At 44.4% G+C, this 19845-nt stretch overlaps 1 protein-coding gene across 1 annotated transcript; it reads right to left on the bottom strand.

Annotated features, from left to right (window-relative positions):
• Positions 1-814: 814 nt before the first annotated feature.
• TEKT3 (tektin 3) lies at positions 815-18506 on the bottom strand. The gene is made up of 7 exons (XM_065416100.1): positions 17928-18506; positions 17139-17222; positions 9321-9391; positions 8036-8179; positions 6011-6233; positions 4137-4291; positions 815-1031 (listed from the first exon to the last, which is right to left on the bottom strand). Exons 1-7 carry the CDS (start codon positions 18504-18506, stop codon positions 815-817), a joined length of 1473 nt encoding a protein of 490 aa, XP_065272172.1.
• Between the last annotated feature and the right edge of the window lie 1339 nt (positions 18507-19845).

The raw sequence follows: 19845 nt of genomic DNA, 5'->3' as shown, positions 1-19845 counted from the left end.
ACTATTGTGCATATGATAGCACTCTTCAGAGCTGCAAAGCCTAGTGACCCTAATTATAGGTGCTTGAGGATATCTCACCTATGTAAGCAGGATTATATAGAATTCTAGACAGGGAAGATAGTTTTATAAAGTCTGTTTACTCGAGTAGATGAATGGTACACATTGGGAAGGCTCCTAGGATTCACAATAATTTGTAAAAACAACGAGGAGTCCTTGTGGCACCTCAGAGACTAACAAATTTATTTGGGCATGAGCTTTTGTGGGATAAATTTGTTAGTCTCTAAGGTGCCACAAGGACTCCTCATTGTTTTTACTGATACAGACTAACACGGCTACCCCTCTGAAACTTGTCACAATAATTTTTGTTTATCCTGCTGCATGCCTAAAAATACATCATCAATATCAACACCTAATTACTCTAATTGCCGAGTATTTTTAGTTTTACTTCTGCTTTTTTTCCCCACTAGCGAGAAACAAAGGCGAGAGACTCTGCAATTTTAGATTTCTAAAATTACAGGTTGAGACGACAGGAATAATTCCCACTATGGAGTGGTATTTCTCTCAGTGTCAAACAGCACCCTTTCAGATAGTCTCTGCACATTCTATGAATAAGTACAGCCACCAATGGGGTGGGGTGGGGGGAGTCTCCCAACACACAGTCTCACACAGAAAGTGATAATTTAATTCCTATTAGTGCATCCTGTAATACATGAAAATATAACCCCATATTATTAAAACACCGTAGTACCAAGGAAACCCCCTCCATATGTGCTTTCATTAATCAGTGCAGGAGCAGCTTCAGGGCTATATTGGCCTATGTGTACCCCACCAGCCTCAGAGTGTTGGGGAAGGTCTTACGCATCCCCATGCACTTCTCCTGAGCAATGAACAGGGAGTTGGCTTTGACAGCCAGGTCATGCTCCAGATTAGATTTGGTGTGGACCAACATCTGCAAGGTGTCCTCTGCGTCCCTCAACCTCTGCTGAAGGTTCTGGATGGTGTCATCGATTTCATGGACTTCATTAACCAGGCTAGAAGACAACAACAAAAAACAGAGTTAGTAGATTCTGAGAGGGAAATAGTCCCATAACTTGGCATGTTCCTGGCAAGGCATTATTTACAGGGCTTTTGGTGCCGTTAAATAGCATCTTGGTTACATTCTGAATGTATTACATGCACGTTTCTGACTTAAGGCTGGATCCCACTGAAGACAATGGCAGAAATCCTTTTGCCTTCAGTGGGGGTTTTTTAAACAAACAAACTGCTCTCAAACTCTAGTGATACATGGAAACAACTCACACAGCAGACAGTGCCGTTTAGAAAAGTGATGGAAAGCTGTGGTTTCCTGTTCTTATTTTGTTTTTCTGGGTTTTTCCTTGCTTGCACGCGTGTGTGCGCACGCACACACACACACAGTGTAAAGAGTGAAAAACAGCAGAATTTAAAAATTAAAGAGCAGAATATGAATGATGGATGAATAAAGACATTCAGGATGCCAACAGAATAGTCAGGTGAAATAATTTTAGATACAATGACTAAATAGAGTTTACAATTGTCTTGCAGATCTTTACATTGACTCACTGCAAAGATGCACTATTGTTAGTTATCTCAGCACACCGGCTGTGTTGTGATGTATTAGGTGAGTGGTGTGATGGGTTGGGACGATCTAGCGTTTAGGGTGTTAGTCTGTGATTCGGGAGACCCACATTCTATTTGTAAGGGGACTCTTGTCCCCTTACTAAAACTGAGTGGGGGTGTTTTGGTTGGCTTATTCCCCATGCCAAAAGAAAGGGGAATGGTCAATGGGAAATCAGGACCCTGAGACTGACAGTCCCCAGGAACAATGGGGAGAGGCCAATGCTCCAGGTCAGCCTGATTGACAGGGCGGGCAGGTTAATCAGGGAGTCAGGAGGCCGGGGGCCGGAGCCCCGTCCTCCGTGTGAGCTGGAATTGCCTGGGTCAGACAGAGTGGGGCCGAGCTAAGGAGAAAGCAGAGGTCTGAGCTGAGCTGGGGAGCAGAGCCCTGCCAGATCCAGAGGGGCCAGAAAAGCAGACCCTGTGCTGGGAGCAGGGCTGCAGCCACAGAGCCAGAGATACAGTGCCCAGGGAGAGCAGACCCTGTGCTGGGAGCAAAGCTGCAGCCACAGAGCCAGAGAAGCAGCTCAGGGGGCTGGAGGCAGAGCAGCAGCATCAGTGCTGAGGCATAGTGGAGCCGGAGCTAGAACAGTGGAGCTGGGGCTGGAGCTGGAGCAGTCTGGAGCCGGGTGCGGTGAGCAACTGGGGCCAGCCAAGGGGGGATCCTGAGCAAAGGGCCCAGCGCAGAAAGACACCCCCAGCCAAGGGTCCTTGCAGGCCAGACTGGGAGAGGGATCTTAACCTGACGGGGGACTGATGCTGGGAAGAAGGGTCCCACCACCCAAAGCCCGGAGGTGTGTGGCCACCAGCAGAGCAAGTGTCCAACCCACTGCATCCCTGCAGCACAGCCAGGGCCTGAGAAGGCGGCCTGGGACCTACAAGGAACGGACTGTGAACTGCCTGACATTCCAGAGATACTGTTTGTAATGTTCCCTGCCACAGAGCGGGGTGATGTGTTTTCCTTTAACCTTTCCCATTTTTCCTTATTCTTTTTTAAAATTAATTGCTGATTAAATAAATTGTATGTAATGATCAGTGGGTCAGGGAAGTGTCCAGTGCAGAGAGAGCACCCCAGAGTGGGGACACCCTAGCCCCTGTCCTAGGTGACCACAGCAAGGTTGGGGGTTGAGCCCCCTAGGAATCCTGGGCCCAGCCTTGTTGAGGTTACAAGGACTCTGCCAGACAGGAGAGTGGAAGGGGAGTCCTCGAGGGCAGGGAGGCCTCTGCGTAAAGGAAGTGGGAGCGAGGATTCAGATCCTTTCGCTAGCCCATTTCACCGGGGTACTGCAGAAGCCAGGAAAGTTCCCCACAATAGCAGGACCATTCCCCTGCTTACATATTCCCTGCTCTGTCACAGGCTTACTATGTGAGCTTGAGCAAGTCACTTAGTTTCTCTGGGACTCTGTTTTACATTTGTACAATAGAGATAACAGCATTTCTCTAACTCACATTGTCAGGCATTAGGGAGGCTCTTTGGTTAAGTCTAAGCAGCACTATTACATGAAGGACCAGACTATGCATGATCCTTGCACAGATGGACTGAGGAAGGGTGTTTTTGTGCACAGAACTCAGGATGGACTCAGCTCTCCTGTGGTAACTGACCAGAGCAGACACTCACTGGAGTACAGTTATATGGAATACAATGCAGTCTGGGGAGCCCCCGCTGCAAGGGGGGTGCAGCCCTGCCCGTGTCAGATATCTGATAAAGCCGCTGAATCAAGACTGGGGGTGAAATTCTGGGCCTAGTGAAGTGAAATGGCAAAACTCCCATTGACTTCAATGGGGTCAGCATTTCATCTGAGGTTGCTATTAGGAACTGGGCTGTGGAAGCCAAAAAGCTTTAACTGGAATATCAATGAAAAGAGACAGGCCAGGGAGGAAATAATAGCCAAACCTCCTGCTGAAAGGACAGATCAGGCCCCAGCAGCACCTTTGGAGGCAGACTCCAAAAGGAGGAAGACCCTAGATGCCCTCCCCAGCTCTCTTCTGGGCACTGGACTCCTTTGCAAGAGGAGGTTTCGTTTTGAAAAAGAAACAGCCAAAACACTTCCACGCTTAAAATACTGAGTATTGAAGGCCCTATCCTGTCAAGTACTGAGTGCCTTCAGCTAGTGCTGAAGTCAATGGGAGTTAAGGATGCTCTGCATCTTAAAAATAGCAACATGGCCACTCAAGAATCTTCTTTAGTGTCTCTCTTATAAGGACGGAAACCATTAATGTTCTCCTTTGGAGGTGCAAAGGTTTGCATGAGGTTAGCACCACACCACACAAAGCCTAGGAAATTAGCTCACTTGCAATTGACTTTACTAGTAACGTCAGGTTTCGGGTAAGAACATAAAAATTGAGCTGTATTAACTTCTATTTGTCATCTTGCAAAACTGTGAATGCTACAGAGCTCTGACAGCACTGAAACATCGGTGGAATGGCTGGTGGCTTGTAACAACCACTGCATGGAATCATGTTGCCTTAAATACAGCAGTAAACCTGAACTCCTGCCTTACCGTAACTGGGTGGAATCCCGGCACAGCTCCACGTTTGGCCGCCGCGTGCGCTCGTCCAGGCGGGTATGGGCCACCTTTAATGGCGGCCCTTTGTCTCTGATGGCTTTTCGAATGGCTGCTATCGTCATCTCTGTTTGGAAGATTTCTTGTAGCGTCTAAGATTAAACAAAACCAACCCATACACAAATGAACATTGCTATTTAGAGAATATATTTGTGTATTTTCTCTTGCCCCCTCAAAATTCCATCACTTAGCAGGAGATCCTAAATTCAACAAGCAGCCAACATTATACCCAATACAACCTCTGTATTTTACACTACAGCTGGCTGACAGGTTTACATTTTGATCCATATTCACAAGCAAGGAGAAAGAGAGGGAAATGGCTTGCCGTGAGAATAATATTTACAAAGGTGGCATTGATATTGGGCTCTCTCCAATCCCGCTGACATCACTGGCTCCCCTGCTAATGGCCAGAATGGGAGCAAGATCAGGTGTACACAAAACTGTAGAACTCCTGCCAACAGGGTGAGGATCTTTTTTTTAAGGCTTATCTTTAGAGAAAGTATCCGGTTAACACTGGTGACAGGACACTAAAAATCCGGTTACCACGGGATGTGGCTGTAGTTTGAGCTGGTATTGTCCAGCCAGAACTATTGCCCCTCCCATGTACAGACGCTCCCCGACTTACGGGAACGCCTTGCCTACGTCGAATTTTGCGTAAGTTGGGAACATATCTCCGACAATTACACACACACACACAAAAAAGTTTACGGAACTTTAAGTGCGGATTTCCGTAAGTTGGGTTTGCATAACCCAGGGAGCGTCTGTATAAGGAACGGATTCTCACAAATTTGTAGGAAAAACAAAACAAAACATCCCATTCTGGATATCAGTACTATAACTTTTACAGTACCTTCGAGGGGCTTCCAATTTATGATGCACTGTGTTCAATACTGTATTGAACTGGGATGCACAGGCAACCAAGTTCTTTCCTTATGCTCAGCCTAGTTCCACAGGCCAACGCATCTTTGTAATTTTAAGGGGTTGCAAAAGCACTGGAAGACGCTCAACACACAATGTTGTAGGTTTCTCCCTCCCCTCTCCCTCAAGGATTTTAAATCCACTTCTTAGCAGGCTATGATAGAAAGATTGGCTGAATAGGCTAAAGGCAGGTTCTGTCCATTTGCTGGTTCTCTAACAGTTCAATCCATCATAAAAGTACCTCACATTTGATTTCTTTTGAGTTTCATTCCAAAAACTTAAAGCTAAATAAATCTGAAGTTAGTCGTCATTTTTCTGCCCCAACTCAAACTAACTTCTTTCCCAAGTGGAAAATGTTGGGTAAGCATGGAATGTGATTCAAGAAGGGAATGAGAACACGGGCCAATTCCTGCTGACAGTTACACCTGTGTAGCCTTATTGACAGATTTTCACACAAGAATAGATTTTGGTCCGTTCTGCTTTTTCACACCTGGTATAAGCAGTATTTCAACCAAAAAAAACAAAAAAATGGCAACAAATAAATACATTCTACATTTCCCTCCCCCCCCCCCCCATTTTTTGACCAGCTCTATTGTGAAGTTAAAGAATCTAATCTGTGGCTCCGATTTATAAGCAACAACCTTGAGGAAAACCTAGAAAGTTCAGATTTAGGTTAGATATTAGGAAAACAGCACTGACTATATAGGTAGTTAAGCACTGGAACAGGTTACTAGGGAGGTTGTGGAATCCCTGTCATCAAGAGTTTTTAAAAGAACAGGTTAGACTAACACCTGTCAGGGATGGTGTAGGTTTACTTAATTCTCCCTCAACACAGAGGGGATGGTTTAGAGGACTTCTTAAAGTCCCTTCCAGCCCTACTGTTCTATGATTACCTTAGCCAGATGTGTCTGGATCTTATTTTTGGCATCTGCTGTCTCAGAGATGCGATTAGTGAACGCGACGTTCACTCTGTTGAACTGGTTCCACATCTCATTTGCAGTCACAACCAGCAAGTTTTCAATATCATCCCTCAGTTTGGAGGAGGCAGCTCGTTCGCTCTGGGAGCGTAGAATATTATCATCTGTAAACTTGGCCCAGGACTCTGGCACAGAGATCCTGGGAAAACAAAACCAGAGGCATGCAATAGCATAATGTAGCTAAGGCTGACTACAGGCAACTGCATATTCTATTAGGGAGGAAGTTGGATTAAAATTATCCTTGCTGGAATCGGTGATCCTGACTCTGCCGCATAAAAATTAGACTATCCGGATACAGTTCATTCAGTAACGCTGATCTTCATCATTCAGACAAATATAAAGTCTGCCGTATTCATGAAGACAGCTCTGACATTTTATGCAGGCTCCACATACATAGTCTTAAATGGTGACTTTTGGATCATGTTTAAGATTTTAATAAAACCACATACACCTCTACCCCGATATAACGCTGTCCTCGGAAGCCAAAAAATCTTACCGCGTTATAGGTGAAACCGCGTTATATTGAACTTGCTTTGATCCGCCGGAGCGCGCAGCCCCGCCCCCCCCGGAGCACTGCTTTACCGTGTTATATCCAAATTCGTGTTATATCGGGTCGCGTTATATCAGGGTAGAGGTGTATTTCTAAACAGTTTGAGTATGTTCAAGCTCCAGGGGACAAAAGTTACAATCAACTCACTCAAACCGGTAAGATTTATAGCAACTTCTCACTGAATAAATAATACATGTAGTTCTTCCTAGTCATTTCTATTTATTCAGAGTGAAATCCATTCCTTTGCAAAGGGCCAGAACAAGGCCGATGCAACCCTTAAATCCCAGGTAAGCCCCATTTCAGACATGCCAGCCTGCTGCACATCTCATCCACCTTCTGTGAATTTGATCAGCTTTGAGCTTCATTCATTTTGGTTGTTATTCTGCTGCTCACCAAATTCCTATGGCCCCAGTAGGGAGGTAATTAATTGACATTTAAAGATTTAAAAAATCTATTCCAGCCCACGAAGTACACATGTACAAGTGAACATTAATTTACTCCTTTAGCCCTCTGCCAGCTACGGTACAACCATCCACGTACTGATTTATATCCTCATTCATTCACTGCTCTAATGAAGAGCAGAACTGTATCTCAAGATCAATGCTCTTTCTTTCACTTCGTTCCCATTTTGTTTATATTATGCCCATTACCAGGTCTTCTTTAGGAAGCAATCAAAACCAACAGTCTTTGTCTAAGTGAAGGTTGCAATTCAGATTTAGTGGGAAGTAGATCAATGCTGACTTATATAGATATTAAAAATAAATGTGAAGTTTAACAACTGCATCACAGACCAATAGCTAATATATGCATGTTAAACCCAATGATGTCATTTTAAATTAAGGCTGAGATTTTTTTCAAAGCCGCCCAAGGGATTTGGACACAATCTCATTAATTTTAGTCAGTTGAGTTTCTAAATCACTGAGGCAGCTTTGGAAATCTCAGCCTGAGTGTCTCAAATTAGGCTTTACATGAACTTTACTCTTCCTTTCTTCTTCCGCCTCCTGCCTCCGTTCTACCTCTCCCGTGCTCAAACCCGCAATCTCCCTTCTTTATCATACAGGAAGGCTTATATCCTGCCCACACTGTAATCTTTTGGTTACAGTGCACTCAGAGTCATTATACACTTAAGAGACTGTACAGTTTCCACTGATTGTTAAAACGTGCGCTAAAATGACACATGGCTGTGGTCTGTGTGGGTTGGGGGAGGGCATGTAGCTGCCCATAATAAAGGGAAAGCTGACCTCTCCTGCGAGAACCATCTCAGTAGTTTCACCCATTGTACTTGGGTGCATGGCATTTATTATATACCTCTCCTGCGAGAACCATCTCAGTAGTTTCTATCCAGTCCTGTGTCCCAAACAGCTTGAACATAATTCTCAAGATGTACTTACGTAGCATCAACCCGCTCCACTCCTCTGTAGTAACTGATGCCATCAGAAGTGTTCCTTAGATGGTGACACTTGTCATCGATCCGGTGAGCTGCTTGCTTATCACTAAGGTCTTTCTCCAGCTCGTGCTGGGCTGCCCTGTCAGATCTGTAACATGAGAAAAACCATTATTGCAGAGTAAATAATAATGAGCATAACAGGCCACATCTCCAGCTCTGGGCAGTCCTCTTCTGCACTACTCCAACAAGGCAAAGGAGACTTAAAGCTGCTCTAGCGGGTCCGAGAGATGATGAGGGGGCAGAGCTGATGTAACAGACCCTAATGGACAAATCCATGGAGTAACCCTACAAGTACTTAACACCAGAGGCCAGTTCAATTCCCAGCTAGCCCAAGAACTGTGGGGGGGAAAACAGAAGAGCGGTTCAGAGGTACCTTTACTTATCCCATAAGCCCAGCTGACGTCAAGCACAAGATTGCTAGTATTTACTTAGCATAAAAATATAATTCAAAAGAAATGGGAAGAGTTTACTATTTCTGAATGACCCAAACAAGAAGAACATGCCTGTGAGAAGGGGATATAATGACACCTTCCACTTTTATAGCACCTTTCATCTGCGCATCCCTAAGCACCATACAAACATGGATCAATTCAAGTTGCACGAGACCCCTGTGAGCGAGATAAGTGCTATCCCTATCTTCGATGAGGAAAATGAGGCATAAGATCACATAGCAACTCAATGGTAGAGCAAGGAGTAAGAACCAAGTCTCTTGACTCCTAGTAAAGTTCTTTAGTCATTAGATGATGATACTTCCTGCAACAGAATGTAATAAATGAAGGAATGATCTGGTAGCTCCAAAATATTCCTGGTCTGTTTCATGTATCCCTTTAGAAGGGCATTTCAGGCCAGATTGTCTAAAGAGTGCAGCTTCCATTTACGCCCAAAACAAATGGCCAGATTTCCAAGAGAGCTGAGCACTTTGGGTGAACGAGCTCTTTTGGAAACCTTGCCCTAGGTCCACAGCAAATATTTCTTACCCATGGTGGAGTATCTCTCTAAGTGAAGCTACTCTTATTAAAAAAACAACACTGCATCATATCCTTTGGGTCTACACCAACTTGTCCAACAATTAGATCAAATTTAAACAAAAGCAAAGCAACTGTTAAGTGTGCGAGACATTTCTCCCCCTAAGCTGTATTTTTGAGGGGGGAGGGGATTTGCTGAGGTGTTTACATTAGAAATTAGAATATAATGCTACTAAGAAAAGTTGAGGTGAAACTCTTCCTTACGCAAGCTGGGCTATCGCCTTATCCAGGTGGCGTTTCATCCTCTCCTGACACGACTTGATGACGTCAACTTCCTGGTCAATTGACAAAAATCAAAATTCCATCAATGTCCTTGCTTATGAATTCAGGTCACTTTCATTCCGAGACCCACCCTCATGCTCCTATGTGGCCTCCTTGAACTCGGGGTTTAGGCACGCAGCAGTAACCCTGTGCTGTGCGCCTGCTACTCCTTATACCCCAAGTGAGCATGCAGGAAGTGTGGAAGGAGTAAGTAAAGCCTTGGCTTCATCCCTCCCATACTCTGGGCAGTGCAGCTGAGCCAGCACAATATGTGCACAGTGATGAGGAAGTAACTTGAGTCCTATTTTTGGCTCTGCCACTGACGTGCGGTGTGAATTTAGGCAGTCACTGCTTGGGCCCAGTAACGAATTCCTGCCACGCTGGAGCAAGCTTACTCCTTCCACACTTCCTGCATGCTCACTTGGGGTATAAGGAGTAGCAGGCACACAGCACAGGGTTACTGCTGCGTGCCTAAACCCCGAGCTATGCACTGCCCCTGATCGAGGTCAGGTTGTTGTTTCACAGTCGAGCCCTACATGAAATGTTTTTGTTCACACACAATGAAACACACACTCTGCATGGATATAGCGCCTTCCAGCTGAGGATCTTAAAGGACTTTGCAGATGTTCCTTATGTATGTGGATTGTGGCTAGTCCATATGCGACAGGTAAGGTGGGGGAAGGAATAAGGTGCCCCCACACACACATATTTGTGGGGCCTGCATAAGGGCTACTACTAAGTTGTCCCCAGTCAGGGGACAATTCACTGAAAAGGGGGTAGATAAGTGCAAAGAGGGGAAGGGAGTAGATGGAACCATGGCTCCATCCCCCACTGTATACAGGCCAATATGTTGCACTCCTCATGGGGTGTTGCAGTTACCCCCACCAGCATAACTGAGGAGCTCTGACCAGCATCAGTCTCCCAGTGAGCTTGTCTTTGTTACAGTTGTGTTAAAACATGACTGTGAGGAGTCAAACTAGCTAACATGATGCTGAGCACGGCTTTGTGGTCAGTGTTGACAAGTTACGTTCAGCATCCTGCCAGCTAGTCCTGAGCATACCCTGATGAAGGCAAGGCCTAGACAGAATGTCTCCCAATGCTTCCCCTTTTAATCTACATGAGTTCACTCAGGCTGACCGTTCACCTGATTACCCTCTACACACTGAGGTTCGAATTTCACATTAGTCCCATGGATTTCCAACCACTGTACCCTACTTGCTATCTTTGGCAACTGATCTAATTTTCATCATTGTACTTGGGTGCATGGCATTTATTATGTACCTCCCTGCCGTATGGCAGGGATAGCTAATTCTACGATGACAGAAGAAGCATGCTCCCATGTTTCCAGCTGAACATGCCACAATGATACATAGCTATTCATAGTCAGAAATCAGGAAGATATTTTCTTTGAAGTCACACAGCCAGTAGTACAAGAGTTATGGCATTAGCATTAGCTTTCACTGCCTGAAAACTGGATTGCAAAACATTTTTCCCATGCGGACATCAATGTGGAGTCCCAAGTATAGAGATAGATTCTTAGCTGGTGTAAATCTAGTTTGCTCCCATGTCAAGCAATTGAGCTACCTCCACATACACCAAATGAGAATCTGGCTTATTAGCTCCCAGAATGCCTTCTCCTCCTATTGTCAGAGGTGAAAGTAAGCCGTTACAGCGTACCGGCAAGAGCCAGTACACCATGCCGGACCGGACCAGCTTCCCCAGGCTGGCAATTTAAAGGGCCCAGGGCTCCCTGCAGTGGCCGGAGCCATGGGCCCTTTAAAGCGCCGCCCGAGCTCCGCTGCCGGAGCCCTGGGGTAGCGGCGGCAGGGCTCCGGTGGTGATTTAAAGGTCCCAGGACTCCCCGCAGCGGCCGGAGCCCCGGGCCCTTTAAATCGCCACCCAAGCCCGGCTACCGCAGCAGAGCCCCATGCCCTTTAAATCACCGCCGGAGCCCTGGGGTAGTGGCGGCAGGGCTCCGGCAATGATTTAAAGGGCCAGGGGCTCTGCTGCGGTAGCGGCGGCCGGAGCCCCGGGCCCTTTAAATTACCCCTGAGCCCCAGGGCTCCCAGACGCCTCTGCAGGTGGTAGCTCCGGGGGTGATTTAAAGGGCCCAGGTATTTAAAGGCCCCGGTCAAGGCCATGCCTCTTCCAGTTGAGGCCACGCACCCTGCTCAGAACTCCGGCGTACCAGGAAGTCCTTTAAGTCATTTTCACCCCTGCCTATTGTCCAGAGATAAATCACATATTACTCCTGGGGGGATTCCGCACCAAAATATTAAAAATTCTGTAAATTTTATTTCTCAGAATAATGCAATATAGTCACACCAGTTTCAATTGTTTTGGTAAGTTATTTAAACTACAACACAGAAAAAAGTCACAATAACTATTCAGCATTTCCTAAACAGATGAAAGTTAAGTTACAAACACTTGGTAACTAATACCCTGCATTCCAGTTATAATCCTGGATTTTCATTTAAATTACATTACAGAACACCAAGCAGAAAAAAAATAGTAGAATGTCATTTTAAATTGCTCAGACGTTCACACATGAAAGTCACACTGTTTTGCTAATCATTGTCCTGGACCGGGCTAGATACTTTGGGAAGTGCTTGGTTCTGATTGTCCTGACATTTTATTGACTGCTTAGAAAATGTTTTATTTGCCCTCAACGTCTTTTTTTTAAAATGGGCAAGTAAAATAAATCCTGAGCTGTAATCGAACCCCATTGTGCCACTTTGGCACAGGAAAAAAGTGAGAGCAGATAGATCTTCCTAGCTGATTTCCGTACTGTCATTTATAAGGCTTTACATCACTCTGGCAATGTAGGGGCCTTAAAACTTTTACAGGTTTTATGCTCCTGATGGAATTGACAGAGAATGGGAACAGTTAACTAACCATAGGAACATTAACAATGTGATTATGCAGGCAGGCTGCTATATTTCTGCCTCAGGGAATGAGATCAGTTAACCATCAACAGCAACATTAACAAAATGTGTTATTGTTTTTTTACAAAAGCTATTTTCTTTAATTTAAAAACAAAACTTTCAGTAACATGGTACTAATATTTAATTAAGTTTTTTTTTCAATTCTCAAGAAGATATAGACATGTTACTAGGCAGGCAGGCTGCTACATTTCTGCCTCAGAGAATGAGATCAATTAACTAGTAGGAAGACTGCTACATTTCTGCCTTGGGGACAGAGCCTTCTTTGTGCATAAAAAAAGACCTACCCCCCCTCCACGAGCCTCAGTAGCAAGTGAGAGGAAAGAGTCGCTCTCGCTTGTTGGCCAGCCCCGCCCCCTGACGGTGATCAACGTCTCCCCCGCAGGCACGCACCCCCAGCCCCTCTCCCCCTGGCAGTGATTTGCGTCTCTGAGGCTGTTTAGAACAGTAATATGCGGGCCATATGAATTGGGAGCGCAGAATTCTGTCAGGAGTAACCCTTTTATTCTGGATCCATAGAACACGGCTGGATTTTTTAAATTTTGATTGATAGAAATCTCCTTGTTTCATTGAACTCCCCAATCTGTCTCACTTGGCTTATACTTCGATTGTAAGCCCCTTGGGGCAGGGACCATCTTGTTGTTCAGTGTTTGTACAGCACCTAGCACAATGGGGTACTGTACTAGGGCTCCTAGGTGCTACTGCAATACAAACAATAGAAATTCTTTCTAACTTATGCTATTGCCTTTAACTCAATGAAAGGAGAAGAAGGGCCTGTGTTGCCAACTCTTGTGATTTTGCAGGAGGTTCGCAATATTTGCTATGTTTCTGAAAGCCCCAGCTCCTAGAGGCAGGTGATTAGGTTTGAATCTAAAATTTTATAGTTTTTCAAGTTCTGAAAAACTCCTCATGGTAGTGGAGGAAAGCTGGAAAACATGAGCCAACTGCTCCGCAAGCCTCAAAACTCAGAAGATAATAAAAAGAACTGAACCTCGATTTTTTTTTTTTTTTTTTTTTTTTTTTTTTAATACAAGCTCATGACTTTTGGGGACCTGACTCATGAGGAAAAAAATTCTCTCAATGAGCAGTTCACTCGCAGTACCTGGGGCTGCAGTTTCAGTTTCATGAGGCCTCTGCAATCACTCCCTATTTCACTGAACTTTTGGATTAGGATTCTACCTTCATTGCAATCGTAGTGTTGTTTAAATTTTTACACCACAAATATAATATAAAGGAACCACACAGGCACAGTGGGGTGCACATAACCATGTTTAATAAACATCCATCAACATACAAAGCCTTGCTGTACACATACACTGCTGCTCTGGCAGGGTGCTGATGGCTTCTGAAACACGAAACACAGAGAGCACCGCTAGAGGACTCACAAACTATTTAAAGAGCTACTTCCCAATTCTGATGCACTATAATAAGGGGACACAGCTATTCAGTGGTTAAATTTTCAGTGTGACTTTCTCTGTTAGGAATGTGTTGTTTCCTTATGATGAAAGCGTTCCCCAGAAACAGTATGGCTGTGTGCTATTTGCCTATATAAGGTGACATTCACCGAGGAACAAGCGACCAAGTGGTTTGGCCAATATTGCATGGTCTACAAAAACATACCTGGGGTTTGTGCTCTGTGTGGATTGGCAGGAGCTGGAAACACTATGAAAATGGACTCTCAGTCACTAGGCTGGTCCAGCTTACACTGATGTCAATGGGAGTTTTTCCACTTATGTTAATAATGGCAGTTGAATTGGAACTTTAGGGTGAAATCCTGTCCCCATTGAAGCCAACGGCAAAACTCCCACTGATTTCAATGGGGACAAGAGTTCACCCTTAGGTTGGAATTTTCCACAGAATTCAGCACTGGCCTAAATGAAGACAATAGCAAACCTCCAATTGACTTCAATGGGAGTAAAGTTTGGCCAACTCTAAGCTCTGAAAATCCTGCCGATAACAGGACTTCTCTATAGAGAGACAAGGGGGCTGAGGTAATATCTTATATAACTTCTGTTGGTGAGAGAGACAACAGAAGTTGGTCCAATAAAAGATACTACCTCACCCACCTTGTCTCTCTCTAATATCTTAGGACTGACATGACTATAACTACACTACGTTGGACCTCCTACAAGTATGCCATGGTGCAGCTACCTCATATGTCTCTCCAGAAGCCAATTACCCACTTTTCCTGTGTCAGACAGACCTTCTCTTCATGCTGGGTCCTGGCCTCTTGTGAGCTTCTTTATGTAATGGACAGTGGGGGACAAATGCACAAGCTTTCTAAAGAAGTTCCACTTGCAGGTAGAGACCAGCCCTGGAAGATTTCAACCCCAAAGATGAAAATCTTCGAGTACTGGAGTAAGTGGGTTACAACAGGAACTTGTGATGTTGCACTCCATAATTTTTTTTATGGAAATATGCTTATGAGTGTAAATATGATGTAACTGGAATATGCTTTATGCAAAAGGTCTCTTGTAAGGTATCATTACAAAGCTTATAATCTACTGAGTGTGTTCATCCTATTTGTATAAAGGTATCATTCTTGTATCTGAAATTAGGAATATGAAGTATAACTTTGAGGTCCTATTGTAAATCCTTGGGCCATTAATGATGGTTTAGAATCTTGATGGCTCCCATTGACTAGGACAATTGACTGTAAATGGCTCTGTTTACCTGCAAGCCTGCCTGTGTATGTAATGAAAAATGAGGTCTTACAGTGACATGTGACCATGTTACGTGATACTGGAATCCATCTTAAACCTGGTGCTTTTCCATTTAGAAGGAGGAGTGGGGACCCAGAGAGACAAAGGATTCCCACCTTGTGCCAAAGCTATAAAAAGGGGGTAGAGCAGGACAAGGGGGATCCCAGTCATGAGAAAGCCCCTGCTTTTCACCTAAGATGCCTGCTGGAACTAACAAGGACTGTACCAGGGGAAAGGATTGGGCCCAGACTAGGAAGGAGTCTAGTCTGTGAAAGAAGCTTATTGGACTATCTCTGAGGGTGAGATATTATCTGTAATCAGTTTCTTAATGTATTAGGCTTAGACTTGCATGTTTTGTTTTATTTTGCTTGGTAACTTACTTTGTTCTATCTGTTATTACTTGGAACCACTTAAATCCTACTTTTTATACTTAATAAAATCACTTTTGTTTATTGATAAACCCTGAGTAAGTGATTAATACCTGGGGGAGCAAACAGCTGTGCCTCTCTCTCTATCAGTGTTATAGAGGGTGGACAATTTATGAGTTTACCCTGTATAAGCTTTATAGAGAGTAAAATGGATTTATTTGGGGTTTGGATCCCATTGGGAACTGGGTGTCTGGGTGCTGGAGATAGGTGACCTGCTAAGCAGTTTTTGGTTAAAGTCCGCAGCTTTGGGGGCGTGGCCCAGACCTGGGTCTGTGTTGCAGCAGGCTAGCATGTCTGGCTTAATAAGGCAGGGTTCTTGAGTCCCAAGCTGGCAGGGAAAACGGGCTCAGAGGTAATCTCAGCACATCAGGTGACAGTCCTAAGGGGTTCTCTGTGACCGAACCCATCACAGAACTAATCTGCAACCTTAAGTACAGCAATTCTTAGTGGAATAGCTACTACCCTCCTTATCCCACTGGTAGTTAGATGTACTTAGTCTCTGTTCTGTTGTCTGAAGGAAAATGTCTTGTATAACTGACTTGGTATGTTAACTAAAAACAAGTAATATTATTAGTGGGTGGGGGCCAACATAAAGAAGCCTTGTCATCCAACCTCATCAGATATCTGTATTAAAATGGTTGGTAAAATGTTCTGGTGACTCAGAGTTAGCGCTGAAGGTGCTCAGAAACTGTACAACAGGATGGATGGACGGACAGAGGGGTGTGTAAAAGGCGAGATAGGATAGAGCAAGCCTGATCTAAAGCCTACTGCAGTTGCAGTCAATGAGAGTTTATTGATTTCAGTGGCCTTTAGGCCAGGTCCTTAGTTAGTATGTTTTATGCTTTGCTTAACAGATAGTTATTGCTGCTGGATCAGCCTCTCCCATGATAAAACCTTCAGGAAAGGAGCTGTCCTATTGTCATTCATGCTGGAATGCGCCTTGATGCCTGCCCCAAAACCTGGAAGATCCCCAGCACTCCACAGGAGGTCAGACTATCCTCATAGAGGCTCCATTCCTCTGAGCTGGCACTGCGCCACCAGTTGCCCCTTGCCTTGCTAGTACAGCCACATTACCAGAGATTCCCTCTGGAAGTGGCTGGCCCCGCGAGGCCCCTTAAAGAAGGATCATCATCAAGGAATGGGCCTCAGGCTGAATCCTCGTTCCTTACATCAGCTCTGCACAGAGCTCTGCACAGAGCTGATGTGTTTCCCAGCCCTGCCCCTTCTCTCTGGCCCAGCCCCTGAGTGGATCTCCTCCGTAGAGTTGGAGGAAAGGGTGGATGGTGTTGCAGAGGCAGCTGAACCCCATTACTTCATATGGGAAGGCTGATGACTGCATGGAGAGGGTCCCCTCCATGAGTGGATCTTGGGGACAAGATCTGGACCTTAGTAAGTACACGTCTACCCCGATATAACACGACCCGATATAACACGAATTCGGATATAACACGGTAAAGCAGCGCTCCGGTGGATCAAAGCAAGTTCGATATAACGCGGTTTCACCTATAAGGCAGTAAGATTTTTTGGCTCCCGAAGACAGCGTTATATCGAGGTAGAGATGTATAAGGAGAAATTATGAGGACCTAGGTCATATGTTAAAGCTACAACACCGGGTACTGTTGGTCAGCCCGGAGCTGTCTTTGTAGTTAAGTGCCCCATTCCCTAGTTAGGCTGTTATGAAAAACTTACTGTCAACAGCTGTTTTTCCACATCATCATGGACTAGGTCGATTCCCATCCTCTTCTCTCGATGAAGTAAGCACTCTTGGGCTACCTGTTTGGTAAATAAATATAGCTGTCGACTATAAGACGATCAATAAAATTACACCAGAGAACTCTGGAAAAGTTCCAATTGCTTAACGTTAGTGCTGTTCAAAGCTAGATGTTTATCACACTGCAATATTCAGTAATGGCAGTAATCTTTGCACTTAGAATGGGAATTTTTCCTTTGGAACACATATCTTCCCTTGGGTTGAGAAAATGTCATATGTGGAGAAGGGTCATCTTTTAAGACATGCAAGCCATGTCAATACAAAAGTACCTATTTGCTATATGCTGGTGTGTTACTGATAATAAACAACCAAGCTAAAATATCCAAGTGATCAAAACATAAAGGAGCACATACATCCCTGGTGTAGCACCAGTTGAACTCAGAGAAATGATTCCAGGCATGAATTTGGCTTGATCTGAGCCTTGCAATAAGACATTGTAAATTGTGACCTTAATTAGGATTTTTCATGTAGCACATGAGAAAATATTTAGTTAAGTAAATACTGTTCCTAACTGCTCAACCGGCATTGGATAGGAAATGTATCAGATGGCAAGGGCTTTGTTTATCTCCAGCTTGGCTAAGGGCCTCTTAATAAAAGACATTCAGACATAACGAGCTCAAATGAAACTTAATTAGATATTTGAATGGCTGCAGATGGGGAACTGATAGGCTATAACACATCACAGCATTTATCAATGAAATTGATACCTGGAGAGGACCTTCTGTTTCAGCCAAGGCCCTTTCCAATCGTTTCTTCATGTCTGTGAGAGCATTGGTCTCCCCAATCATCTCATCTATCTCGTGGTTGAGCTCTGATTTCCAAAATACTATATCGTTGACCCGTTCTCCCAAATTTTTGGTAGTGTCTGTTTGGGTTTTCCTTGTTTGCTGATCTTTGTCCTGGATCATGCGGGATGTGTCCACTCTTAGCCTCTCTGCGCTGTGCCGGGATGTCTCTGACTCTTTATAATTGGTCAGGTTGGATCTGTACCAGTCATCCGGGGTATACCTGGTGAAAAGCGCTGTTCTATTGGAAACAAAGGGAAGCATCTTGCTTTGGGTTAACCCTTGGGAACTTTTGGAGAAGGGAGCCAAAGTAGGAGTGATGGCTGCTACTTTATAATAAGTGCTGGGTCGCCATGGAAGGCTCAAGCTATGGGTCAAAGAGTAGTGAGGGAACCGGTTCTTATAGCTCGATGCCATGGTGCTGATAGCTGGTAGGAAGTTAGTAGGTATTGGTCTTGGGTGGGCGTAAGTTGCCGTTAAAGTAGAGCCTACAAGCTCCATGATGGAAAACTGCTATTCGCTTTTACTTCCTGCATAAAACAAACACAAAAAGACAGAGAATTATCTCATTTAGCAAGGTCCCACTCAGTCATAACAACACCTCTTCAATAAACACATGCAACTCATAATAAAAACACCAACGTGTATAATATTTGAGTATCAAAAAGACAGGCCTAGAACTCTTGAAAGCAAAGCCCTATCTCACAGTGCCCCATATATTTGGATACAGGAGGATTAAACTTTCCTAGGCCTGATCTACAGTAAAAAGTTAGCTTGATCCAGCTACGCCACTCAGGGGTGTGAAAAATCCACAACCCTCAGTGATGTAGTTAAGCCAACTTAACCGCCAGTGTAGATTTCGCTAGGTCAGTAGAAGAATTCTTTCATCAGCCTAACTATCACCTCTTGGGGAAGTGGATTACCTACATTGATAGGAAAACTGCTTCCACTGGCGGAAGTAGTGTTTACACTGAAGTGCTACAGCAGTGCAGCGTTTGAAGTGTAGACAAGCACTTAGTTATTGCTCAGTGTCACTTATTGACTTGAACCAAGGGCTATATTGTGCCATGACTTTTAAGCAGAACTCCCTACTGAGTAGAATAGGAAGTCCAGTTTACAAACTGATGGCATTACACACTCCCAAACCTTTACTACTGTCCACAATGCAGAGTTAACAGAGGTGCAGAAGCAATGGCTGTATTTTATTCTGCCTCATTTATCATCAATAGATCCTGATTCTGCAAACCCTTACATATTATTATTACTGTATTGCCCTAGTATCTAGGAGCTGCAGTCATGGGACCAGGACCCGTTGTGCTGGGAGCTGTATAAAACACAGAACAAAAAGACAGTGCCTTCCCTAAAGAACTTACAATTTAATTATAAGAAAGGAGACAACTGGAGGATACAGATACAGATTGGGGAGCCAAGGAAACCATGTGTTTTATTTTACTTATCTGAGTAACCCCATTAAAATCAACAGGGTTACTCAGATATGTGCATGCTTAATTTAAAGTAAGTGTTTGCAGGATTGGGGCCTCAGGGACAAACCCACAATTTCCATGGTTTTCAGAAGGAGCAGTCTCTTTCTCATATCTATCCAGGGTGTGCAGGACAGAAACTGCACATAACTCCTAGTTCCAACATCTGCAATAGTGAGCAACAATAGACCAAGCAGAAAGTACACAAGCTCAACTTTCAGAACCTAAATGCAGTGTTGCTAAGGTGGAACAAGGCAAGCAAACATCTTTTTTTGACTTGCAAGGAGAGAAAAATTGATGTTAAAGTCAGCAACATAGAATAAATATACCGTATTTGAAAAGAGGAAAAAGAACAATTA

This window comes from Emys orbicularis, chromosome 13 (assembly GCF_028017835.1).
Source record: "Emys orbicularis isolate rEmyOrb1 chromosome 13, rEmyOrb1.hap1, whole genome shotgun sequence".
Classification (NCBI taxonomy): Eukaryota; Metazoa; Chordata; order Testudines; family Emydidae; genus Emys; species Emys orbicularis.
This window is presented reverse-complemented; position numbering and strand designations above follow the sequence as displayed.